General features: G+C 41.0%; 4 protein-coding genes across 4 annotated transcripts in view; 1 reads left to right on the forward strand and 3 right to left on the reverse strand.

Moving 5' to 3' along the window:
• The window catches only part of LOC106085469 (chromatin-remodeling ATPase INO80), a 252,958-nt gene that overhangs the window by 56,988 nt on the left and 169,314 nt on the right, over positions 1 to 26,656 (forward strand).
• Positions 10,071 to 11,895, reverse strand: LOC106085471 (putative serine protease K12H4.7). The gene is made up of 5 exons (XM_013249737.2): positions 11,653 to 11,895; positions 11,404 to 11,585; positions 10,871 to 11,338; positions 10,645 to 10,814; positions 10,071 to 10,579 (listed from the first exon to the last, which is right to left on the reverse strand). The coding sequence occupies exons 1-5, from the start codon at positions 11,893 to 11,895 to the stop codon at positions 10,179 to 10,181; spliced, it is 1,464 nt and encodes a 487-aa protein (XP_013105191.1). The 3' UTR covers positions 10,071 to 10,178.
• On the reverse strand, positions 16,562 to 18,307 carry LOC131994906 (putative serine protease K12H4.7). The gene is made up of 5 exons (XM_059362042.1): positions 18,045 to 18,307; positions 17,798 to 17,979; positions 17,264 to 17,734; positions 17,031 to 17,200; positions 16,562 to 16,962 (listed from the first exon to the last, which is right to left on the reverse strand). The coding sequence occupies exons 1-5, from the start codon at positions 18,291 to 18,293 to the stop codon at positions 16,562 to 16,564; spliced, it is 1,473 nt and encodes a 490-aa protein (XP_059218025.1). The 5' UTR covers positions 18,294 to 18,307.
• Positions 23,557 to 25,373, reverse strand: LOC106085473 (putative serine protease K12H4.7). Its single transcript, XM_013249739.2, has 5 exons — positions 25,147 to 25,373; positions 24,902 to 25,083; positions 24,362 to 24,829; positions 24,128 to 24,297; positions 23,557 to 24,070 (listed from the first exon to the last, which is right to left on the reverse strand). Exons 1-5 carry the CDS (start codon positions 25,363 to 25,365, stop codon positions 23,673 to 23,675), a joined length of 1,437 nt encoding a protein of 478 aa, XP_013105193.2. The 5' UTR covers positions 25,366 to 25,373; the 3' UTR covers positions 23,557 to 23,672.

Here is a 26,656-nt window from a genome sequence, read left to right on the forward strand (position 1 = left end):
GAGCGTTCTTGCACCTCCTGATAATTCCGACCACTGCATCGTTTTAGCAAATTTTCCGTATTCTGCTTTTCGTACCGCCGCCTCCCCCGTTCTGAGGCGTTGAATTTTGGTAGAGCTCAACGCTTTTTTTTCAGCACTTCAATTGGAAACTTTGTTTTCTTGACGAGGATATAGGAAAGCTGCAGCTCAAATGACAGTAAGAGTTATTTTATATAGCATGAGGTCATTCATCTAAGACGATATCGGTTAAGACTAATGACAAAAGTTGGTTTAACCAGGCATGCAGGGAGAATTTGCGTTTAGACAAAAACCAACGGCTGCGCAAACAGGCAGGAACTTCGTGTGCTAAGGTACTTAGGAGCGAAAACTTTCTACACGAACACCGTCTTCTTGCCGAAGTTTTTGCTTCTCCAAGGGGAAGCAAGAGCTTCAGGTCATTTGTTACAAGAGTTAAGAGCAACTCGTCGCCTATCCCAACTTTTTTTTAAGATGAACAAATATTCACTGACCCGGTTGGTAAGGCTAACCTACTGTAATTAAGGTGATTATCGTATTTCATATTCAATCATCACAGAATTGTCCACGTATCACTATTTCAGCTCATATACACGGAGATTTAGATATAGCTCCATCTATATAATTCACCCGATTTAAACTTTTTAGAAAGTAGTTACTACATTTTTCAACCAATTTGCACGAAACTTGGTAATGGAATGTTCCATTTGAAAGCCCATGTTAAATTCCATCCAAATCGATCCAGATTTGGGTGAGACAGAGCCCTCCATGGGCATTTCTTCTACCAGCATACATTCGATATTGCATGAAGACTTTGTAAAGGGGTTCTGTAAAAGGGGTTCTCGTTGGTTTCCGCACAATTTGACAATTTTTCGGTTCCTAGAAGGATGGGGGTATACAAATCTAGTCATTCGGTTTGTAACACCTCGAAATATTCGTCTAGTACCCCATAAAGTATATATATTTTTGATCGTCTCGACGTTATGAGTCGATCTAGCTATATCCGTCCCTCTGTCGAAATCACGATAGAGGTCGAACGCGTAAAGCTAGCCGCTTGAAATTTCGCACAGATACTTAATATTGATGTAGGTCATTGGGGATTGCAAGTGGGCCATATCGGTTCAGATGTAGATATAGCTCCCATATAAACCGATCTCCCGATTTGTTTTCTTGATCCCTTGCAAGCCGCAATTTTGTTTCGATTTCTCTGAAATATGGCATGTGGTGTTCCCTTACGACTTCCAACAACTATGCAAAGTACGGTCCGAATCGGTCTACAACCTGATATAGCTCTCATACAAACCGATCTCCCAATTTGACTTCTTGAGTCGTTACAGCTGCAATTTTTGTCCGATTTGGCTGAAATTTTGTATGGGGCGTTCTGTTACGACTTCCAACAAATGTGCCTAGTACGGTTCATATCGGTCTATAACCTGATATAGCTTCCATACGGACTGATCTCCCGATTTGACTTCTTGAGCCCTTGGAAGCCGCAATTTTCGTCCGATTTGGCTTCTTGCGCCGATGGAAGCCGTAGTTTTTGTCCGATTTGGCTGAAAGTTTGCATGTAGCGTTTCGTTATGACTTCCAACAACAGTGTCAAATACGGTCTGAATCGGTCGATAACCGGATATAGCTTCCATACAAACCCATCTCCCAATTTGACTTCTTGAGTCGTTACAGCTGCAATTTTTGTCCGATTCTGTTACGACTTCCAACAAATGTGCCTAGTACAGTTCATATCGGTCTATAACCTGATATAGCTTCCATACGGACTGATCTCCCGATTTGACTTCTTGAGCCCTTGGAAGCCGCAATTTTCGTCCGATTTGGCTTCTTGAGCCGATGGAAGCCGTAGTTTTTGTCCGATTTGGCTGAAAGTTTGCATGTAGCGTTTCGTTATGACCTCCAACAACAGTGTCAAATACGGTCTGAATCGGTCTATAACCGGATATAGCTCCCATACAAACCGATCTCCCGATTTGACTTCATGAGCCATTACAAACTGCAATTTTTGTCCGATTTAGCTGAAATTTTGAATGTAGTGTTCTATAATGACTTACAAGAATTGTGCCTAGTTTGATTCGAATTGGTCTATAATCTGATATAGCTCCCATACAGACCGATCTCCCGATTTGACTTCTTGAGCCCTTGGAAGCCGCAGTTTTCGTCCGATTTGGCTGAAATTTTGCATGTGGTGTTCCGTAATGACTTCCAACAACTGTGCCAAGTACGGTCCAAATCGATCTATAACTTGTGTAGCCTCCATATAAACCCCTCTCTCGGTTATCCTTGTTCGGTTCCTAGAAGCTTTAATTTTTGCTGGTTTGACAGAATTTAGATTTAGATTTTTTTACGAACCGCATTTGCTGCATATTTTTTCGATTTATTTTAATCGGCCAACCACTCCCGAACTAATTCTCCCAAATGTTCTTTTGATTGGCGCATTTCGAGGCTATCCACTGAACTAATTGAACCAAAGTCTGCACAATGAGAAGCATTGGGCAACATAGTTGCACCCTCCAATTGGCCATGACCCATAGGACTCCAAGGATCCAAATCGCCATGGGTTATATAGACATTTTCCACTTGGGGACTTATACCACCAAAGAAGTCATTGGTGTCCTCAATCAATTCTTGAATAAATGAATTGGAATATTTGGGACCATAGGCATCACGGCACAAGGTGGTGGAGAGGTCCAACGGAAAGCTACTGCCAAAGGGTTGGTTGCGAGAAGTCGATGTCTGATACCAACCATATTCATTGCAGGTCTGATAAAACCAAGGACAGCCTAAGAAAATCAAAAATAATGTCACAAAATTTGATTTGGTTCTATTTAAGATCTATTTTACCCCATCCACTGGCGTAGGTGGCATCTGCATAAAATTCCAATGTATCCTTGTAGGTGGAATCAACGCAACCACTTGAGATTTGGAAAATCATTAGCCAAAAGCTAGTCAAGGCACTGAGATCATCTTCAAAACTCATCAAATAGTCACAGTATACTTCAAGGTCATTATCTCTGCCGAAAAAAAGCCTTCAGAGTTATTTTTTCTTTCGTTTTAATTCTTAACTCACCTTTGGTATTGAGCTATTCCCCCAAAAGTGTATCCATATGTACTGAACAGGGTCCATAAATCCAAGTGATTGCGAGTATCAACGTTATTGCACAATTTCAACATGGCCTTGACTTCGGCGGATTGTTTGCCCTTCATCATTTGTTCTAGTTGGCCAATGCCATTTTGAATGCGCTGGTAACATTGTTCGCCACCTAGAAGACGCCAAGATTTGCCCGCCACCTCCATGTATTCGTGGAAATTCAATTTGGCCAATAAGGGGGCCGATGAAGCCCAACCACCATTCAAGAGATGAGGATAGAGCTTTTTAAACCATACCACCATGGTGGCTGAATAAGAACCACCAGCCATTATAACCTTTGAGTTGGCCAGATCAGCTACATTTTCTCTTTGGTATTCAACAAAATGGGCCAAGTCGGCTAGGGCTTGCTTGACATTCAAATATTTAAGATTTTCTACCAAAAGATATCTGTAATCCATAGAATTGGGCTTTTTAAGATTTTGAGAAGTTCTTTTGAAAATCTCTTGACTTACGAAGTGGGTTTACTTTCGCCATAATAACGATGTTCGGTATAGTAGAGTATGCCATTGTGCTCCTTGGCCAAATCAACAAAATGTCCTTCGCTTATGCCACTGGGTTCGATGTCCCATTCACCGCCAACAAAAATGAACATGGGACCCCCTGGTTTGAAGTGTTCATCATTGACCATGTAACGCTACACAAGAATTTCAAAGTCGTTAAAAGGTTCATCTAGAATGTCAAATTGCTATTGAATCTCCTACCATTTCCCATGTTCTGGTTTCTGCACCGTCGAAATGATCCAATTTTTGAGTAATCCATTCAGTTCTGATCTGGACCCTTGTAGTTACATGTTGCTTTGGAGGACCTTGATGTAATTTCTTCAAGGATTTCACGAATACGGGTACATCATTCGATTTACCATCCTCCGTTTTTGGGATCTTAAAAGCTCTACTCAATCCAATGGTAAATGCTAGAATGACTACTAACGCCCCGGTCAACTTCATTTTGCAAAATCCATGGATATGTTAACAATCCAATGAATTTAAAGGTTGGACTAATTGTAAAATGTTGGTCAGTTATCTATGTATTGTCGATAAGTATAGCGATTTGATTAGATTACTAAGTTTGGCGCTTAAAGGGCATTTTACGACAAGGAAATCTCTTTGGTAAAGTTTTTTTTATTGTGTTTATTTATATTTTCCAACTGCATACTTTTTTATGCGTCATCATATTAGAATGGGTAAGATTTTATCAAACCACATCTAAAATAAATTTTTTAATTCACCGTACAGTGATCCAGCATCGAAAACCTTTGCCCGAACCGAGCCCGCTACACTACGCCTTATTTCACGCTCTAAAATCTTTTATTTAAGCCCCATATTCCCATGATAAATGCACTGTTTGCGGATCTTTGGGGGTTGGTGCACCCCCCAGACATATCTCCCCAAACATGGATGTCCGGTTTGGGTGTTGCTTTGGGTTTGGGGTGGCCACACAGATACTTTCAGATTCGTAGTATACTCCAAAATACATTCTATTTGAGCCCCATATTGTTGAGGTTTGTAAAAAAGTTCACTCTACCATCGTTTTATTTAACAGATTTCCTTTATACAACTGAAATGAAACTGCTTTTGACTGCCAGTGCGGGACACACGCACAGAAGGTGTTCTATAGTCTCTTCTTTTCCGATGTCCCCACAACTTCTGCAAAAGTCGTTACTGGCAACCTTCAGTCTGTCAGCATGTTTTCCGGTAAGAAAGTGATCTGTCATGACAGACATAATGACTGAGACGTCTGTTCTAGCCAGTGACAGCGAAGCGGTAGACCTCTTCAAGTTAAGCCACATAGGTTTGGAATGCTCAATGCTCACAGCCACTTCTTTGTGACCATCTATCACTTGTTGTCCTTCGGGCCTGGTCCTGAAAACTTAGCTTACATGTCACTAGAGTCATATCCACAGATTTCAGTTTCCCTGGAAGGTCTAAGGTAGTTCCTAACCTCGCAAGCTAGTCCGCTTTACAATTCCCTGGGATATCTCTGTGGCCCGGCATACAAAACAGGTAAATATTGAACTATTCAGCCATCTCTTTAAGAGGGCTGTGACAGTCAAGGACAGTTTTTGTGTACGGAAATACGTTCTCCAGGGATTCAATGGCTGCCTGGCTGTCTCAGAAGATATTTATGCCAGCTGTCGTTATGACATTTTATCTTAGCCATTCCACAACTTCTTTAATTGCAAGGATATCCGATTAATACACATGCAGTGGTCGGGTAACCTTCTCGATATGACCAGCTCTAGTTTTTCAGAGTACACCCCAAAGTCCACCTGGTCGTCCAGTTTGGAACCATCTGTGTAGAAGTCGTAGTTCCAATCGGTTCTATCAGGAATAGTGGTCATGTATATATTTTTTATCAAAAACCGGCTCAGGCAGAGTGTAATCCACACTGCCTGGAACATCGGATAACACAGCGTCTGTAGCCGCCCCATGACCAAAGAGAAAACTCCCTTAGCCTCACAGCAGTGATCGCAGCAATTTGTCTAGCCACAATGTCCAGAGGCATTAGATGTAGCATTAAATTCAGTGCATCAGATGGTGTCGTCCTCAGTGCGGCTGTGGTGCACAAACAAGCCATCCTTTGGATCCGGTTGAGTATTGAACAGTAGGTGGACTTTTGAAGTGCCGTCCACTAGACCAAAACACCATATAACACTATATTCCGAATGCATGACGCGCTTTCTTAACCCCCAACTTTTGCCAATGGCTCTATTGCAGGTGTATAGGGCAAGAGTTGCATTTCTTGCCCTTCCCAAAAAGTTTGATTTGTAGTTTAATTTCCTGTACAGCAAAACAACCATGTATTTTGCGCTTTCTATAAATGGCAACTCGTTATCCTGCTGAAAATAACTACTTCCGACTTGCAAATCTGTACTTTATACCTAAACAACTTTCGGTAGCCCACTTTGCTGTTGCACGTAGAGCTTCCTGAAGTATATCTCTTAGAGTGCTGGTACCTTTCCCCTAACCGCAAGAATGGCTCAATTCCAAAGCAGAGGAGACAGTACACCTCCTTGAGGAGTTCCTCTGCTGACCCTTCTTTTTAGATCCACAGATCCCAAGCCTGCCGTAAAGCATCTTTTGGTAAGTAAGTTATTAATTAACTTTCTTACGGTAGAGTTGATGTCTAGAAACTCCAACTCCTTCATGATTGACGTCGGTTTTAGGGTTTTTGAAATCACCTTCAATGTCAAAATATGCTACCATTGTATATTCCTTGACAGTGAGAGAACCCTCTATGTGGCCGACTAGATCGTAAAGGGCTGTTTCAGCGGACTTGCCTTTACTATTGGGTTGCCCAAAAAGTAATTGCGGATTTTTCATATAGTCGGCGTTGACAAATTTTTTTACAGCTTGTGACTCTGTAATTGCATTCTTTCTTCTGTCAGTTATCAGCTGTTACTTTTAGCTTGCTTTAGAAAAAAAGTGTAAAAAAGTATATTTGATAAAAGTTCATTCTAAGTTTTATTAAAAATGCATTTACTTTCTTTTAAAACATCCGCAATTACTTTTTGGGCAACCTAATATATCCATACTGCTGTCGAGACAGTCCATCTCCAGGGATCTTTGCCCTAAGATATGTTTCTATCAACCTCTCAAGAGTCTTCAGCATAATGGAAGACAGACTAAAAGGACGAAAATCTTTCGCCTTCGTGTGGTAAGGTTTTCCTGTTTTCGGAACGAAAATGGCCTTCGTGTCCCTCCATCCTACAGGTATATATGATAATCCGATACAAACAGAGTATATCTCCTCAAGTCAGGGAACCAGTTTATTAGACACAGTTTGTAATTCAACTGGTGATACATCATCAGGGTCTGGCAACTTGAAGGAGTCAAAACTTCCTATCGCCCAAAGGATTTTCGGCTCAGACATAATTTCTCTAATAACCTCCGATGAATGCATACCAGTGACAACCTCTTCTGGCGCCACGTTGTCCATTGGAGATTTTCCCGGGAAATGTGTATCAACGAGTAGTTCTAGTGTTTCCTCATTAGATATTGTCCATACAAAAATACAGGCTCTGTGTCTCCCATTTCCCGTACCCTTGAGTAGTTTAAATCCAGGAATTCTTAGTCCACGAACCATTCCTCCACACTTCCATAGTTCATGAATAAGAACCACCTCAAATCCTCTAGCCATCAGAACTACCGTTAGTGCCGCCGAAGGAGTCTTACAATGGTGAAGATTTATCTGTAGAAATCGGACAATAGTCAGGATTCAGAAACTGTTGTGTTAGCCTCGTCTTCTGATTCCGTCATGAGTTCATACTCACAAGATTCGTTAGATCTTGTCATGATGAGCTTCCGTACGCATCCAGGGGCAGATGAGAAAGCAGTTAAACCACTCTTCCTTAGGACATTGGACACTTGCGGTACGGACGATTCCTCCTTAGATGCTTCACTGCAGCTGTCGAAGTAATTTTTGAGTTCCGTCCTTCCCCGCTGGGAGGCACACACCTTGAACCGGAATCTCACTGGATGACCCACCCAAGTAGGCTTTGTAAGGTCCCGTCTTGACGTCTTCCCTTCCTCTCTCGATTGTGGCTGGGGAATTTTCAGTCTCCTGCAATCTGTCAGATTTTAGCGATGTGGTCGATAGTTCTTCAGGCAAATGTTAAGCAACAACTGCTGAGTCATCTCCTGATTCTCCAACCCCACCGTTTCTATAGATCTTCATTCAATTTGTTGAATGCGTAGGATGCATCCCCTTCAGACTTGTTGAGGTCTGCTAGACAGCCGGAGTTTAGTACGAATACTGCATGTCTTCGGTCACCATCAGCCTCATCCAATCTACCAATCTTCCAGTCGTTGGTTGAAAGATTGGGATTACATTCCCTTAATCGTCCATGTCTTGACTCAGAATCTGAGGCAATCCTTGGTTTCCAAGCATGCACCATTGGTCGAAAAGGAATATCTTGCTTCACGACTAAATCTGGTGCTGCGCCTCGCCCAGTTTAGGTTGTCATAGTGTATGGATCGTCTAAGAATGTATTCAGGATCTGAGGGAGTTCTTGGTATCCAAGCATGTACCATTGGTCGAGAAGGAATATCTTCCTTCTTGACTAAATCTAGTGCTGCACCTCGCCCAGTTTAGGTTGTCATAGTGCACCTAAATTTCAAAATTTAGAGCTCTAGCTCATTTTACGTAGAAAGTACCAAATAGTGCCACGTACTCTTTCTCCCTCTTCCGGTAAGACTTCGCATAGGATGGGGGTATACTAATCTAGTCATTCCGTTTGTAACACCTCGAAATATTCGTCTAAGACCCCATAAAGTATATAAATTCTTGATCGTCTCAACGTTCTGAGTCGATCTAGCCATGTCCTTCCGTCCGTCCGTCCGTCTGTCGAAATCACGATAGCGGTTGAACGCGTAAAGCTAGCCGTTTGAAATTGTGCACAGATACTTAATATTGATGTAGGTCATTGGGGATTGCAAATGGGCCATATCGGTTCAGATTTATGATCTGTTATGACTTCCAGCAACTCTGCCAAGTATGGTACAAATCGGTGTATAACCTGATATAGCTCCCATATAAACCGATCTCCCGATTTGACTTCTTGAGCCCTTACAAACCGCAATTTTTGTCCGATTTCTCTGAAATTTAGCATGTGGTGTTTCTTTACGACTTCCAACAACTATGCCAAGTACGGTCCAAATCGGTGTAAAACCTGATATAGCTCCAATATAAACCGATCTCCCGACTTGACTTCTTGAGCCCCTGGAAGTCTCAATTTTTGACCGATTTGGCTGAAATTTTGCATGGGGTGTTCTGTTACGACTTCCAGCAAATGTGCCTAGTACGGTACAAATCGGTGTATATCCTGATATAGCTCCCATATAAACCGATTTCCCGATTTGACGTCTTGAATCGTTACAAGCCTCAATTTTTTCCGATTTGGCTGAAATTTTGCATGGGACGTTTTGTTACGACTTCCAACAGATGTGTCAAGTACGGTCCGAATCGGTCTATAACCTGATATAGCTCCTATATAAACCGATATCGCGATTTGACTTCTTGAGCCTCGGAAGCCGCAATTTTCGTTCGATTTCGCTGACATTTTGCATGTGGTGTTCTGTTACGACTTTCAACAACTTTGCCAAGTACGGTCCGAATCGGTCTATAATCTGATATAGCTCCCATATAAACCGATCTCCCCATTTGACTTCTTGAGTCGTTACAAGCCGCAATTTTTGTCCGATTTGGCTGAAATTTTGCATGCGGTGTTCCCTTAAGACTTATTGATAAAAGTTCATTCTAAGTTTTATTAAAAATGCATTTACTTTCTTTTAAAACATCCGCAATTACTTTTTGGGCAACCTAATATATCCATATCGGTCTATAATCTGATATAGCTCCCATATAAACCGATCTCCCCATTTGACTTCTTGAGTCGTTACAAGCCGCAATTTTTGTCCGATTTGGCTGAAATTTTGCATGCGGTGTTCCCTTAAGACTTTCAACAACTGTGTCAATTACGGTCCAAATCGGTCTATAATCTGATATAGCTCCCGTATAAACCGATCTCCCGATTTGACTTCTTGAGCCCTTGGAAGCCGCAATTTTTGTCCGATTTGGCTGAAATTTTGCATGGGTGTTCCCTTATGACTTCTAACAACTGCCAAGTACGGTCCAAATCGGTCTATAACTTGTGTAGCTTCCATATAAACCGTTCTCTCGGTTATCCTTGTTCGGTTTCTAGAAGCTTTAATTTTTGCTGGTTTGACCACGTTTGGTATGTATTGTAGAATAAAATTGTGCTCTACAACTCAATTTATTTTGTAGAAATTTTTAGCAGAATCCATGGTGGTGGGTTCCCAAGATTTTGCCGTCCGAATTTACCACGCTTTTACTTGTTTTAATATTTTATTTTTATTTTTTTGGATTTTTCGTCTTATTCTAAATTTTATTGGTACCTATTTTTGGAACAGTTTATGTTTGCAATTTATTTTACCATTTTTTACGAATCGCATTTGTGTCTATACATTATTCTTTTCGATTTTTTTTAATCAGCTAACCACTCCCGAACCAATTCTCCCAAACGTTCTTTTGATTGGCGCATTTCAGGGCTATCCATTGGACTAATTGAACCAAAGTCTGCACAATGAGAAGCATTGGGCAACATAGTTGCACCCTCTAGTTGGCCATGACCCATAGGACTCCAAGGATCCAAATCGCCATGGGTTATATAGACATTTTCCACTTGGGGATTCATGCCACCAAAGAAGTCATTGGTGTCCTCAATCAATTCTTGAATAAATGAATTGGAGTATTTGGGACCATAGGCATCACGACACAAGGTGGTGGAGAGGTCCAGGGGAAAGCTGCTGCCAAAGGGTTGGTTGCGAGATGCCGAAGTCTGATACCAACCATATTCATTGCAGGTCTGATAATACCAAGGACGAGCTAAGAAAAATTAGAAAACAATGTCTTAGACATATGGTTATTTTTCTTTTAAAGATGTATTTTACCCCATTCACTGGCGTAGGTGGTATCTGCATAAAATGCCAATGTAGTCTTGTAGGTGGAATCAACACAGCCACTTGAGATTTGGAACATCATTAGCCAAAGGCTAGTCATAGCACTGAGATCATCTTCAAAACTCATCAAATAGTCACAATATACTTCAAGGTCATTATCTCTGCCGAATGAAAAAGGTCCTTAGATATTATTTTTTCATTTTAACTCGTTACTCACCTTTGGTATTGAGCTGTTCCCCCTAAGACATAACCATATGTACTGAACAAGGTCCATAAATCCAAATCATTGCGGGTATCAAAGTTATTGCATAATTTCAACATGGCCTTGACTTCGGCGGATTGTTTGCCCTTTATCATTTGTTCCAGTTGGACAATGCCATTTTGAATGCGCTGGTAGCAATGTTCGCCACCTAGAAGACGCCAAGATTTGCCCGCCACCTCCATGTATTCGTGGAAATTCAATTTGGCCAATAAGGGGGCCGATGAAGCCCAACCACCATTCAAGAGATGAGGATAGAGCTTCTTAAACCATACCACCATGGTGGCTGAATAAGAACCACCTGCCATTATAACCTTGGAGTTGGCCAGATCAGCCACAGTTTCCCTTTGGTATTCGACGAAATGGGCCAAGTCGGCCAAGGCTTGCTTGACATTCAAATATTTAAGGTTTTCCACCAAAAGATCTCTGTAATCCATAGAATTGGGCTTTTCAAGGTTTTTTAGAAGTTCTTTTGAAAAGTAATGACTTACGAAGTGGGTTTGCTTTCTCCATAATAACGATGTTCAGTATAGAAAAGTATGCCATTGTGCTCCTTGGCCAAATCAACAAAATGTCCAACGGATATTTTACTTGCATCAATGTCCCATTCACCGCCCACAAAAATGAACATGGGACCTCCAGGTTTGAAGTGCTCATCATTGATCATGTAGCGCTACACAAGATGTTTAACATTGCTAAGAAATATTTCAACACTAGATAGTTTCGATTGAATCTCCTACCATTTTCCATGTTCTGGCTTCCGCACTATCGAAATGATCCAATTTTTGAGTTATCCAATCAGTTGTGACTTCTGCCCTTGTAGTTACATGTTGCTTTGGAGGTCCTTGATATAATTTTTTCAAGGATTTCACGAATACGGGTACATCGTTGGAATTTACATTATCCTTTGTTGGGATCTTCAATGCTCCACTCAATCCAATGGTCAATGCTAGAATGCTTACTAACAACCCGCTCAACTTCATCGTGGCAAATCAATAGACTTTTCAACAGTTTGATGAATTTATAGATTGGGCTTCTTGTTAAATATTGGTCAGCTATCTATTGATGATAAGCATGGTGATTTGATTTCAGTTAGCCATAGAGTATTAGATTACGACAGGGAAATCTCTGCGGTTAAGTATATATTTATTGTGCTTATCCAATGGCAATGTTTTTACTTTTGCATTTGTATATTTTTATATACGTCATCATATTAGGATAAGAGAGTTACCGCCATCACTGAGCTTAAACTTGACAGCACTCATTAATATGTGAGAAGTTTCCCCCGTGCTAATAGAATGTTTATGGGCAAATTTGCAGATGCTGTCATCATCTATTTTTCATAGGTTTCATACAAGTACGAAGGCTGCTCATTATATTTTAAGTTGTGCATAAAATAGAAGAAACCTTCGATGCCAAGAAGTTCACATTGACGTCATGCATTGACATCGAGGGGCTCTTAACAATATCAGGACCGACAGTTTGATCCAATCCTTAGGTTCGACTCATTCGACTCAAATATGGTTCAGACCGGACTATATTTAAATATCTCTGTCATATAGACCGATCTGTTGTTTTAGGTTCCTAAGCTCATCAAAGCAACTATTATCCTATTCCGCCAAAAATTTGAAGCAGAAGGTTGTCTTAAGCCTTTCGATACCCGACGAAAAAATGGTTCAGATCGGTCTATATTCAGATATAGCTGCCATATAGAGCGATCTGCCGATTAAGGGTCTTATACCCATAAAAGCTGCATTTATAACCCGATTTCGCTGAAACTTGAAACAGTGAGTTATTTTGAGCCTTCTGTCTACACACTTAAATATGGTTCAGATCGGACTATATTTTGATATAGCTGCCATATAGACCGATCTGCCGATTATCCGATTTCGTTGAAATTTGAAAATGTGAGTTGATTATAACCTTCCCACTTCCGACCCAAATATGGATCGGTCCTTATTCACAATGGACGAATTGTGATATCACAAGAACAGAAGAAGGAAGATGCGTTATAGTTGCTACCGATGAACCATCCAGATCGCTTTAAAGAGCCCAATAGTTCACATCCGCTAAATCAGACAGGTTCTCAAAGAAATGAGAACCGAAAATGGAACTCCTTCTGACTGCAAGTGTGGGACACACACACAGAAGGTGTTCTATAGTCTCTTCTGCTTCGATGTCCTCACAGCTTCTGCAAAAGTCGTTGCTGGCAACCTTCAGTCTGTCAGCATGTTTTCCGATTAGACAGTGACCTGTCATGACGGACACAATGACTGAGACGTCTGTTCTAAGCAATGACAGCAAAGCAGTAGGCCTCTTTAAGTCTAGATTAGGCCACATAGTTTTGGAATACTTACAGCCCCCTCTTTGTGACCATCTATCATTCGTTGTCCTTCGGGCCTGATCCTGAAAACTTAGCTTACAAGTTGCTAGAAGAATACCCACAGATTCCAGTATCACTGGAATGTGTAGGGTTTTGCCTAGTCTCCAGTTTTATGCGTTTTTCTTCCAGAGTATGAACATCTTTACGGACAGTAAAATGGAGATGCATTGCGGCAAGCTTGAATGCAACGAACGAAGCATTGCGGCAGGCTTGGGATCTGTAAATCTAAACAGATGGAGACGAGGAGACAGTACTTTGGAAACAGTACTCTGGAATAGAGTCATTAACGATTTATTATTGACTCTAGAAAAAACAGGTGTAAAAGTGGTCACATATGCCCATATCGTGGCAATTGCGGTTAGGAGAAAGATTCCCAGCACTCTTGTGGTTATTTCGATTGTTCAAAAATCGAAGCATTTTTTCGACATGTTACACTGAAATTGAAATTTTGTGTTCCTTTGTCCAAAAAACTATAACCCCACCACCGGGGTTCATGTTTGTTTGTAATAGTGCATTTCTCACACCGTGCCAAGCCTACGGTGGAGAATGTGGCACTTAAAGTCGGCGGCTATCATTGAAGCAAATTTTGTTTGAACAAAAGAAGAAGTAGACAAAATTATTTTATATTTGGAAAAAAGCGCGTCCCGTCTGAGTCAGGAACTCTGCGACTCAGATGGGGCGCGTCCAGAGCGATCTGGGCCTGTGTCGAATGGGTCTTGCTTGACAGTTAAACAGGTGACGTGCGGTCCCTGGTCACAATCAGGACATACATCTTGCACGTCTGCATCAATCCTTGCTCTGTTGGAATTGAGGCGGCTTCATCTGCCGAAATGTTATTGAGCCAGAACTACTCTGGTTTGCCGGGGGAGGTCAATTTCCTCAGGTGCAATGGGAGGTGGTCGTTGACCAAGGACCACATTCACCCGGTAGCTATTTACCGCATCTGCTACCGTGTCTGCATGAATGTTGTCTCGACCCGCTTGATCTAGAGATTCTCTCTTGTAGAGCTGAACCACACTGAGGAGACAACCCGTCGCAGTTCGAAGGACGGTATTCTGACAGGTCTAAATATTTTTCCTTTCCTTTCCAGGCTGCCCATTTTCCAGACATCGGGAACCATCAGAGTGTTCAAAGATAGGTTGGTTAAAGTTGGGGGGTTAAAGCTGCTTGTCATGCCCTTGTGGTGTTGTGCAGTTGTGAGACCTTAGTGCTATATGGTGCTGTGGTCTGGTGGACGGCACTTGAAAAGTCCACCCACTATTCACTACTCAACCGGATCTAAAAGATGACTTGTTTGTGCATCACAGCCGCACTGAGAACGATGCACTGAATGTAATGCTACATCTAATACATGTGAACTTTGTGGCTAGGCAAATTGTTGCGACCACTGCCGTGAGGCTAAGGGAGCTTTCTCTTGGACATGTGGCGGCTACGGACACTGTGTTATCCTTGGTATAATGTGCGATATTCCAGGCAATGTGGATTACACCCTGCCTGAGCCGCTTTTTAATAAGAGGTACTGTACCTCTTTTCCGGATAGCACCGATTGGAACTAAGATATCCCTGGTAATGGAAGTTACATAGACTTCTATATGGATGGTTCCAAACTAGACGACCATGTGGGCTTTGGGGTGTACTCTAAAGAACTGGAACTGGTCATATCGAAAAGGTTACTCGCCAATTAAGAAAGTGGTGGAATGGCAATGATATAATGTGATAACGACGATAACGGGAGCCATTAAATCCCTGGAGAAGTTATTTCTGAACACAAAAGCCGCCCTCGACTGTCGCAGATCGCTCAACGAGATGGCGAAATCGGTTAAAAAATAAAGCTTATATGGGCTTCAGACCCTTTATCGGCAGATCGGTCTATATGACAGCTATATCTAAATATAGTCCGATCTGTAACACATTTGGGTCGGATGTTGGGATTCTTAGAACTGCGTACTATTCCAAATTTCAGCGAATTCAAAGAAAAAATAAAGCTTTTATGGCCTTCAGACCCTTTATCGGGAGATCGGTCTATATGGCAGCTATCGATCCGATATTGGTCCGATCTGAACCATATTTAGATCAGATGTCGGGAGGCTTAAACTTCAGCGAAATCAGATAATAAATAACCCTTTTATGGCCTTCAGACCCTTTATCGGGAGATCGGTCTATATGACAGCTATATCTAAATATAGTCCGATCTGAACCACATTTGCGTCAGATATCGGGAGGCTTAAAATAACCCACAGTTTTAAATTTCAGCGAAATCGGGTAATAAATAAAGCTTTTATGTGCTTCGGACCCTTTATCGGGAGATCGGTCTATATGACAGCTATATATAAATATGGACCGATCTAATCCATATTTAGTAAGATGTCGGAAAGCTAAAAATAACCCACTGTTGCTAATTTCCACGAAATCGGGTAATAAATAAAGCTTTTATGGTCTTCAGACCCTTTATCGGGAGATCGGTCTATATGGTAGCTATATCAAAATGTAGTCCGTTCTTTTGTCGGGAAGTCGTTAACTACTCACTGGTTCAAATTTCAGCAAAATCGGATGAAAAATAAAGTTTTTATGGGCATTAGATCCTTTATTGGAAAATCGATCTATATAGCAGCTATATCCAAATATGGTCCGATTTGGCCCGCTCAAGAACTTAACCAGTGTGCATCAAAAAGACGTATTTGTGCCGAATTTCAGCTCAATAGCTCAATTTTTGAAGGCTGTAGAGTGATTATAACAGACAGACGGATAGGCGGACAGACAAACGGACATCGTTAAATCGTCTTAGAATTTTACGACGATCCGAAATATACTTTGTAGGGTCGGAAATTGATATTTCGATGTGTGGCAAACGGAATGACTAAATGAATATACCCCCTATCCTACGGTGGTGGGTACAACAAATAGAAGTTATTGAATGTCGAGTCAAGACTGTAGGGCTGATGACTATGTATTGGCCTTTTTGAGTACAGGTTTCGTCTACCTACGTCTATCTAACTTTGTCATAAAGTATGTTGACTGAGCTATTTCGAATAAGGTCTAAGAGAATTCATATAAGATTTCGGTTTTCGTCTTTACTCATATTAAATGTAATCCTTATTTGGTGATGTTTCTTCCGCGCCTTCCTTCCAATTCCTGAATAAAAATTCTCAGTGAGCTTCTCTGTTCTATCACAATTTATTGCCCCAACAACAGGGTTCTCATATAAGGCTTAAAACATATTTTTCTGAAATCCAAATCGTAGAGCACGATTTTCATTTCAATTATCTTCAATCAGCTAACCACTCCCGCACCAACTCTGCCAGACGTTCCTTTGACCTTCGCATTTCGGGACTATCCGAAGGACTAATGGAATCAAAATCTTGGCAATGTGAAGCATTTGGCAAAATTGTAGCACCCTCTAGTTCACCATGACCCAAAATGCTCCAAGGATCCAAAGAGCCATGAGTCATATAAATATTTTCCACTTGGGGATCCAAACCACCAAAAACGTCATTCGTGGCTTCCACCAATTGATGGATATTTGACTGAGAATATAGGGAACCGAAAATATCACGACACAAGGCCATAGACAGTTCCAAGGGAAAGTTTCTGCTGAAGGGTTGATTTTTGGAGTCTGAGGTATGGAACCAACCCAATTCATTGCAGGCCTGATAAAAGAAAGGACGGGCTGTATGTTAAGAAGAAAAAAATGGGAATTGCTTTAAAGTTATGGATTCTCTTGAGTTAGGGACTTACCCCATTCATTGGCATACGAAGTATCCATATGGAAGGTTAAAACATTCTTGTAGGTGGCATCAATACACCCTTCGCTTAATCCAAAGGCCAAAAACAAAAAATTGGCTAAGGCACTTACATCGTCCCCAAAACTCATGAAATAGTTACAATACATGCTGATGTCATTATCTCTGTAAAGTAAGACTTGTGAATTAACGGCTCATTCCTTGGGTTCATTTCATTTGTTTACTGACTTTTGATATTGGGCCAATCCTCCAAAAATACCCATTCCCAATATACTGAATAACGTCCATACATCCAAGTCATTATAAACATCAAACTCATTGCACAATTTCAGTATGGCCTTCAGCTCGGCGCCTCGTTTATTCTTAGCCATTTCATCGTATTGCAGAAAGGCATTTTCTATGTGCTGATAACATTCTTCGCCGCCCAAAAGATGCCAGGCTTTGGCCGTTACTTCCATGAATTCGAGAAAGTTGACTTTCGCCATTAAAGGAGCCGAAGAGGCCCAGCCACCATTTAGCAATTGGGGATAGAGTTTCTTGAACCACACCACCATAGTGGCGGCATACGAAGCTCCAGCCATAATAACTTTGGAATTGGCCAGTTCGTCTACAGTCTCTCGTTGGTATTCTATAAAATGGGCTAAATCAGCCAACGACTGTTTAACACTCATATACTTGAGGTTTTCCAAACGCAGATCTCTGTAAGTCATACAAAGGGTAAAGGAATTTCGGTAAAACTTTCCTTCAGTTGGCATCACTTACAAAGTGGGCCTACTTTCACCATAATAACGTTGTTCGGTGTAGAAGAGCATGCCATTGTGCTCCTTTGCCAAATCGACAAAAATTCCATATGTTATACCACTGGCATTGATCTCCCATTCGCCGCCCACATAAATGAACATGGGACCACCGGGCTTAAAGAACTCATCATTGATCATATAACGCTGGCGAAGAATATGGAGACAGCTTAAGATTTCTCAGATGGCACCACTTATCAATTTCAGCTTACCATTTGCCATGTTTCCGTTTGCGTGCTATCGAAATGATCCAATTTTTGTGTAATCCATTCCGTTGTAACCTGGGCTCGGTTAGCAAACCCAGTTGCCTTTGCTGGTCCTTGATGCAATTTCTTTAGGACCTTCACAAACGGCGGTGTTTCATTTGTGGATTTATCCTTCTCTAGTGTTGGAAAGTTGAACGCCTGGGTGTATGCAATGATCGTGAGAAAAACACCCGCTATCACCAATATCAACTTCATTTTAGTAAATCAATTGATGTTCTAAAAGTGCAATGAATTTATGGATTCGATTGTTTAGTTAATTTTTGGACATTAATCTACTTTGGGCTTATCTAATTTTGACAAGTAATCCATTCGAGATAAGTTTTTTAGTGTTTAATTTTTTTGGTAGCTTCCATCACATGGCTTTGCAAAGATATGAGATATGAGTCACATTTGTTGAGAAATTAAAACGTGTTTTAATAGCCACTTCCATTGGATAAGATTTATAAACCCATTGGGGTATAGTAATCTTATCACTCCATTTGTAACACCTCGAAATATTGATCTGCAACCCTTTAAAAATTATATATTGTTAATTTTCTTGACATTCTTAGACGATCTGGTCTTGTATGTCCATCCATCTGTGGATATGACGATAGCGGCCAAACACCTAACACTGGCCGCTTGATACTTCTTTGCGATGTAGGTCATTGGTTATTGCAAATGGGACATATATGTTCAGATTTGTATACAGCTCTCTTATAAAGTGGTCCTTCAACTTGACGTCTTCAGCCCCCAGAAACCCCAATTATTATCCGATTTGGCTGATATATAGCATGTTGTGTTCTGTTACGTTTTCCAACACTGGTTCCAACCACGCATCGTGGGAGAAAATCGAAAAAAAAAACTAATAAAACAAGCAAAAAGGTGTTAAGTTCGGCCGGGCCGAACTTTGGGTACCCACCACCTCCGGTATATATGTAATCCACCTTTCGTCATAATCCAGTGAAAAATGCATTATTTATGGCCCCATAGCAGCTTTATCGAAGTATGGTCCGATTTGGACCACATTCGCCACCGATATTGAACCCAAATGTCGGCGAAATCGGACAATAAATGTGCCTTTTATGGGGCCAATACTTTAAATCGAAAGATCGGTCTATATGGCAGTTACATCCAAATCTGAACCGATCTGGGCCAAATTGGAGAGGGCTGTCGAAGGGCCTAACACAACTCACTGTCCCAAATTTCGGCCAAATCGGACAAAAAATGCGCCTTTCATGGTCCTGAAACCTTAAATCGAGAGATCGGTCTATATGGCAGCTATGTGCGAAATCGGACAACAAATGCGCCTTTTATGGCCCCAAAAGCTTTAATCGAGCGATCGGTCTATATGGCAGCTATATCCGAATCTGGACTAAATTGCAGAAAGTTTTCGAAGATCCTAACGCAACTCACTGTCCCAAATTTCGGCGACATGGGACAATAAATGCGGCTTTTATGGGCCAAAAACCTTAAATCGAGAGGTAGCTCTATATGGCAGCTATAAACACATCTGAACCGATCTGAGCTAAATTGAAGAAGAATGTTGAAGGGCCTAACACAACTCACTGTCCCAAATTTAGGCGAAATTGGATAGTAAGTGAGCTTTTTATGGGCCTAAGACCTTAAATCGAAAGATCGGTCTACATGGCAGCTATATCCAAATCTGAACCGATCTGGGCAATGTTTCAGAAAGATGTTGAGGGGCCTAACTTAGCTCACTGTCCCAAATTTCGGCCAAATCGGACAATAAATGCGCCTTTTATGGCTCTAAGACCTTAAATTGAGAGATCGGTCTACATTGCAGCTATATACAAATCTGGACCGATCTGGCCTAAATTGCAGAAAGTTATCGAAGAGCCTTACGCAACTCACGTCCCAAATATCGGCGAAATCGAACAATAAATGCGCCTTTTATGGACTCAAAACCTTATATCGAGAGATCGGTCCATATGGTAGCTATAACCAAATCTGGACCGATCTGGGCCATGTTTCAGAAAGATGTTGAGGGGCCTAACTTAGCTTACTGTCCCAAATTTCGGCCAAATCGGACAATAAATGCGCCTTTTATGGCTCCAAAACCTTAAATCGAGAGATCGGTCTACATTGCAGCTATATACAAATCTGGACCGATCTGGGTCAAATTGCAGAAAGTTGTCGAAGATCCTAACACAACTCACTTTTCGAATTTTCTTTTAAAAGGAAAACATTTTGTGTGTGAGATTTAGTTTATACCAATGACGAGCTCACTATTGCAATTATTTGCATGCCCATGAGCTTATTTGGGATTATTTTCTTGTGTACGTACACAGTAATGTTCAATAGTGTAAGTAGGTTTGCTCATCACTGCTCACATACTCACCCGGACCGTCTTTTATATACCCTCCACCATGGATCACATTTGTCGAATTCCTTTCCCGGTATCTCTTTTTAGAATATTGGAGCTATAATATCATGTTATCGTCCGATTCGGACCATAATTGAATTGAATGTTGGAGACCATAGTAGAAGTCGTTGTGTAAAATTTCAGCCAATTCGAATAGAAATTGCGGCCTTAAGGGGCTCAAGAAGCAAAATAGGGAGATCGGTTTATATGGGAACTGTATTAGGGTATAGACCGATTCAGACCATAATTGACACGTATGTTGAAGTTCATGAGAGAAGTCGTTGTACAAAATTTCAGCCAAATCAGATAATTGGGATCTCTAGATGCTCAAGAAGTCAAGAACCCAAGTCGGCTTATATGGCAGCTATATAAAGTTATGGACCAATTAAAACCATATTTGGCACAGTTGTTGGAAGTCATAACAAAACACCACATGCAAAATTTCAGCAAAATCGGATACGAATTGTGCCCTATTGAGGCTGATGAAGTCGATACCCCAGATCGGTTTATGTGACAGCTATGTCAGGTTATGGAACGATTTGAACCACACTTAACACTGTTGTTGAAAATCGTAACAAAACACCTCATGCAAAATTTCAGCGAAATCGGATAAGAAATGCGCCCTTTAGAAGCTCAAGAAGTCAAGATCCAATATCGGTTTATAGGGCAGCTATATCAAAACATGGACCCATATGGCCCATTTACAATCCCAACCGAACTACACTAATAAGAAATATTTGTGAAAAATTTCAAGCGGATAGCTTTACTCCTTCGAAAGTTTGCGTGCTGTCGACAGACAGGCGGACGGACATGACTAGATCGACATAAAATGTCACGACGATCAAGAATATATATACTTTATGGGGTCTCAGACGAATATTTCGAGTAGTTACAAACAGAATGACGAAATTAGTATACCTCCATCCTATGTTGGAGGGTATAAAAATCAATTTGTGTTTGTTTCTATGTGTGTTCCTTATAGACTCAGAAACGGCTGAAACGATTTACATGAAATTTTCACAAATGGTGCATAATGATCCCGTGGTGACAATAGGGTACTGAATTTTTTTTAAACTTAGGGAGGGCGGACCCTCCCCCTTATCCAAATTTTCAGAAATGACAGATCTTGGAGATGGGTAGTGCGATTTAAGCGAAATTTTGTGTGCCCCCTTATAATAACCTAAAAACATAGATTTGGTATCCTAATTCCGGGTGGGGTATTTAGGGGGGCGCCCCACCCCCAAAACCTACCAAATATATATATATACACCAATCGCGACAATATGGGACTCAAATGAAAGGTATTTAGGATTAGAAGGCGTATTTGATAACCAATTGTCGGAGCAAGTGTTTGGGGGTCCACCCCAACCCCCAAACCATCCCTAAATCGCGACATATTTGCCGATCATGGCAATATGGGACTCAAATGAAAGGTATTTGAGAGTAGAATACGAATCTGATATCCAAATATGGAACCAAGTATCTGGGGGTTTACCCCTTCCCCAAAACACACCCCAAACATGACTTATTTGCTGACCATGTCAATATGGGGCTTAAATAAATGGTTTTGGGTGTAGAATACGAATCTGATATCCAAATGTGGGACCAAGTGTTTGGGGGCCGCTCATCCCCGAGAACATCCTCCAAAGAGTACAAATTTACGACCATAGCAATGTGGGCCTCAAATGAAAGGTCTTTGGAAATAAAGCACGAATCTGATATCAATATACGGGAAAAGTGTCTATGGGGTTACACCACCCCCATAACATTCCAAATAGAAAGTATTTGCTGACCATTGCAATATAAGGCTCAAAAAAGGGGTATTTTAGAGTTAAACACGAATCTGATATATATTTGGGAGTAGAACACAAATTTGATATCCAAATGTAGGACCATGTGTTTTGGGTATCACCCCTGCCCCAAAACACCCCCCAAAGGCTAAACATTTTACGACCATGCCAATATGTGGCTCAAACGAACGGTATTTGAGATTAGAAAACGAATTTGAAAACCAATTTTGGGGCCATTTGTTTGGGGGACGCCTCATTCGGTAAACTCTCCTTAAACCAATGGCAATGTGGGGTTTAAATAAATGGTATTTGAAAGAAGAACAAATTGCAAATTTTGCCCATGAACATTCCACTAAGGAACGGGGGCAAACTTCTCACATATCAATGAGTGCAGTCCGATTCAAGTTTTAAGCTCAATGATAAGGGGCCTCCTTTTTATTGCCGAGTCCGAACGGTGTGCCATAGTGCGACACCGTTTACATGGCATTGTACCTCACAGCATTGTACCTGCCAGCATTAAGAGCTGACAATTTTTTCTGATGGTCTCCCCAGGATTCTAACCCAGGCGTTCAGCGTCATAGGCGGACATGCTAACCTCTGCGCTACGGTGGTCTCCGAAAAAAGAACGCTGATAATTTTGAAGGAAGATCTCGATGCTGATATTTTTTCAGAGCCAATTGTCTGCGGGACCACCTCACCCACGAAAGCACCCCTAAATCAGACATCATGAGAATATCGGGTGAAATAAAGTATTGTAAGAATGGAGTACACCTTACATCCAAACTTAAACTCGTAGACCAATAAAGATCATGTGGGATTCAGATAAAGGAAGCGAAATACTATTTTCTTAGCATGGTATTTCACTTAAAGCCCTTTCATTGTCGAAAATAAAAATTCAAATGAAAATTTTGTTCCATATCAAGTAAAAGAAGGCGCAGCGGAGCGGGCCCGGTTCGGCTAGTAGGTTATATATATTAAAAGTAGTACGTAGACTCGGTGTTGTAGGGTATTATGTAGTCAGCTCTTTCCGACTTTTGCCTTTCCTCACGGAATGGAATTTCATTCAGTAAAGTCACCCACGAAGTGTTATCTCACTGTTTGTAAATTATTTTCTCTCTGTTCGCTGCAATAAAACCTTGTAGCCCATTTAGCTGTAATCGTTGAACAATGCCAATAATGTTTTATTACCAATGTCCTCGCTTCTGTTGATTTTGAATTTATTGGCCCTTGGCCCTTCTTATTCTCAGTAATTTTTTTTATCAAATTAGTTGAAAAAAAGAGTTATGATTTAATCTCTACTGTTGTCACTTTTATTGGCTATTTGTCAATTTGGCGATAATCGTAAACCATACTTTTCTTATCAGGTACACTTCAAATTTAACGCTTGCCAATCCGATCGCCATACATGAGAAATTTAATTTATGCCAACCATTCGCGTACCAATTCCACCAAACGTTCTTTGGATTCACGCATTTCAGGACTATCAGCATTGCTAATAGATCCAAAATCGGCACAATGCGAGGCACGAGGTATTACCGAAGCCCCCTGTTCCACGCCATGTCCCATGGGATTCCAGGGATCCAAGCCACCATGAGTCATGTAAATATTTTCCACCTCGGGATTCATGCCACCGAAAGATTGATTGGTTTCATCGGCCAATTTGTGGATCTGCTCATTGGTGTATGTCTTGCCAAAGACATCGCCGCACAGGGTGGTGTAGAGAGTGTGGGGAAAACTTTTGCCAAAAGGTTGATTGGGGGAGGAAGAGCTCTGATACCAGCCATACTCATTACAGGTTTGGAAATACCAAGGACGAGCTTTTAAATACAGAAATTTCTGATACAATTATCTAAGCAAAATGTACTTAAACTTACAGGCTCCCATGGCATAGCTAGAGTCCAAATAGTATTCCAGAGTACCTTTGTAGGTAACATCCACACAGCCGTTGGGATTACCCAAAGCAAACAGCCAGAATGAGGTTATGGCCGTCAAATCATCCTCAAAAGACATTATGTAATTACAATAAAAGGGTACATCTCCTTCTCTGTGGGATAGTTTGGTCAATAAGTTCTCCTCTATGCTGTGCATTGCATCTTCTCTATACTTACTTTTGATATTGAACAATGCCAGCAAAAATATTTGAAATCGAACCGAATAGAGACCAAATATCCAAATCATTGTTATGATTGAAATTATTGCACAATTTCAACATAGCCTTGGCCTCGGCAGAACGTTTGTTGGCAAACATTTCTTCCAATTCGGTTATGCCATTGTTGACGCGATTATAGCACTGCTCCGAGCCCAATTCTCGTAGGGCACGACCTACAACTTCTTTGTATTCCAAGAAATTAACCTTGGCCAAAATGGGAGCTGAGGAAGCCCAGCCACCATTTAAGAGTTCAGGGTAGAGTTTTTTGAACCACACCACCATAGTGGCCGAGTAAGATCCTCCTGACATAATAACCTTGGAATTGGCCAAAGCCGGTACAGTTTCACGTTTGTGCTTGATGAAATGGGCCACATCGGCCAAAGCCTGTTTGACATGCAAATACTTAAGGTTCTCCACTTGAATGTTGCTGTTAGAAGAAACAAAAAAATACCGAATGTTTTGCGAAACTCTTGTTGTGTGATTTGTTCACAACGCTTACCTGGTGGGTTTACTTTGTCCATAGTAACGATGTTCGGTATAGAAGAGTATGCCTTTGTGCTCCTTGGCCAAATCCACAAAAATACCTGAAGAGATGCTGCCAGGACTAATGGCCCATTCTCCTCCCAAATAAATAAACATGGGACCACCTTCCTCGAAGTATTCATCATTGACCATATAACGCTATAAGAGAATTCAGCAACTTAAAAAGGATCGCCCTTCACCCTTTATCCTTTGCCTGCTTACCATCTCCCAAGTGCGTTCTTCATTTTCATCGAAATGATCCAATTTTTGAGTAATCCATTCAGTCACAACAGCTCGGCTCTCCATTAAGCCGGTGGAGGGAGGACCTCTTTGTAATTTCTTGAGAGTTTTCACAAAGGCCGGTTCATCCTTGGATTCTTCAAAGGCTGTGGTGAAAACCACTAAGGCCAGCAGGGCCACAACCGTTAGGGTGTACCTCATTATAGCAAATAATTTGCTTTTTCACAAATAGGTATTGTCTAACTTTCGCTTTTTTCATATCGTTTTAGCCAATGATTAGATTTATGTAATAATTTATGGCATTAGATAAGTCGCCTTGAATTACTATGGGACTTTAAATGGTTACTTAGGAAAAAATATGTTCTTGGCTTATCGCTGCATCTGTTTCTTTTTATACCCTCTACCATATAGGATGGGGATATACTAATTTCGTTATTCCGTTTGTAGCTCAACGATATATTGTTCTGAGATCCAACAAAGCATACAAATTCTTGATCAACTTCTCATTCCAAGCCAGTTTAGCTTTATCCGTCCTTTTTCGAAGGAGACAAGTTAGGTACTTTGCACCAATACTTCCTACTAGCCCAATCAGGCATGCTCCGCTGTGCCCTCTTTTACAATAGACAAAACTTAAATTTCTTTATATTATTAACTAGCTGATCCCGGCCCGCTCTGCTGGGCCCGATAATGCAATGTTGGAGAAAAGTACTCTTAATTTGGAAATTTCTACCTAATTTCGGTTGAAAAGGTATTCCAATTTTCCTGTGGATTTTTCTACCCTCAAATACCTCTCATTTAAACCCCAATAAGTAAAAGTCCTGTTTAACGGTGTGGTGTGTATTTGTCTCAAAAGTGGAAGTCAATTTCGGGCTCTACTCTCAAAGACCTTTCATTAAAGATCCATACTGCTATGGTCGGTAAATATGTCAGATTTGAGGAATTTTTTTGGGGGTGGGCCACGAAACACTTAGTCCCACAAATGGATATCAGTTTCGCTTTCTACTCCCAAATACCTTTAATTTGATGCCCATATTGTATTGATTGGTCTATAAACTCTGCTCTCTTTCTGTTCATGTTGGCATCCCCAATTTAGCGCCATTTACTGACTGTTATCAATCGATCAACTAAATCCATTTAAAAACAGCCACTAGATGGTGCTAACTTAAATGTAAGTGCTACTACTCGCTTGGAGTGGCTTAACGCCTATAACATTGATCATCAAGTGGTAGTTGTCTATAAATTACTACAATATATGACTACCTATTAAATAGCCATCATTGAGTCTTTCTTCAAATCAAATCGAATTGCCGTATTAAACAATTTTCTGTGGTAAAGAACTAATTTGCCAGTCTATATATTTGGTGCGGTGGCGATGGGTCTTACTGTTAAACCATGTAAAACTTTCGAACTAAAAAGTGTTGCCCAGCAGCACGTCGTTTGGTCTTGTCTAATGTTTGCAATTCCTCCTATCACGCTGAACGTCATAATTTTT

The sequence above is a fragment of the Stomoxys calcitrans genome, chromosome 2 (assembly GCF_963082655.1).
Source record: "Stomoxys calcitrans chromosome 2, idStoCalc2.1, whole genome shotgun sequence".
Classification (NCBI taxonomy): Eukaryota; Metazoa; Arthropoda; class Insecta; order Diptera; family Muscidae; genus Stomoxys; species Stomoxys calcitrans.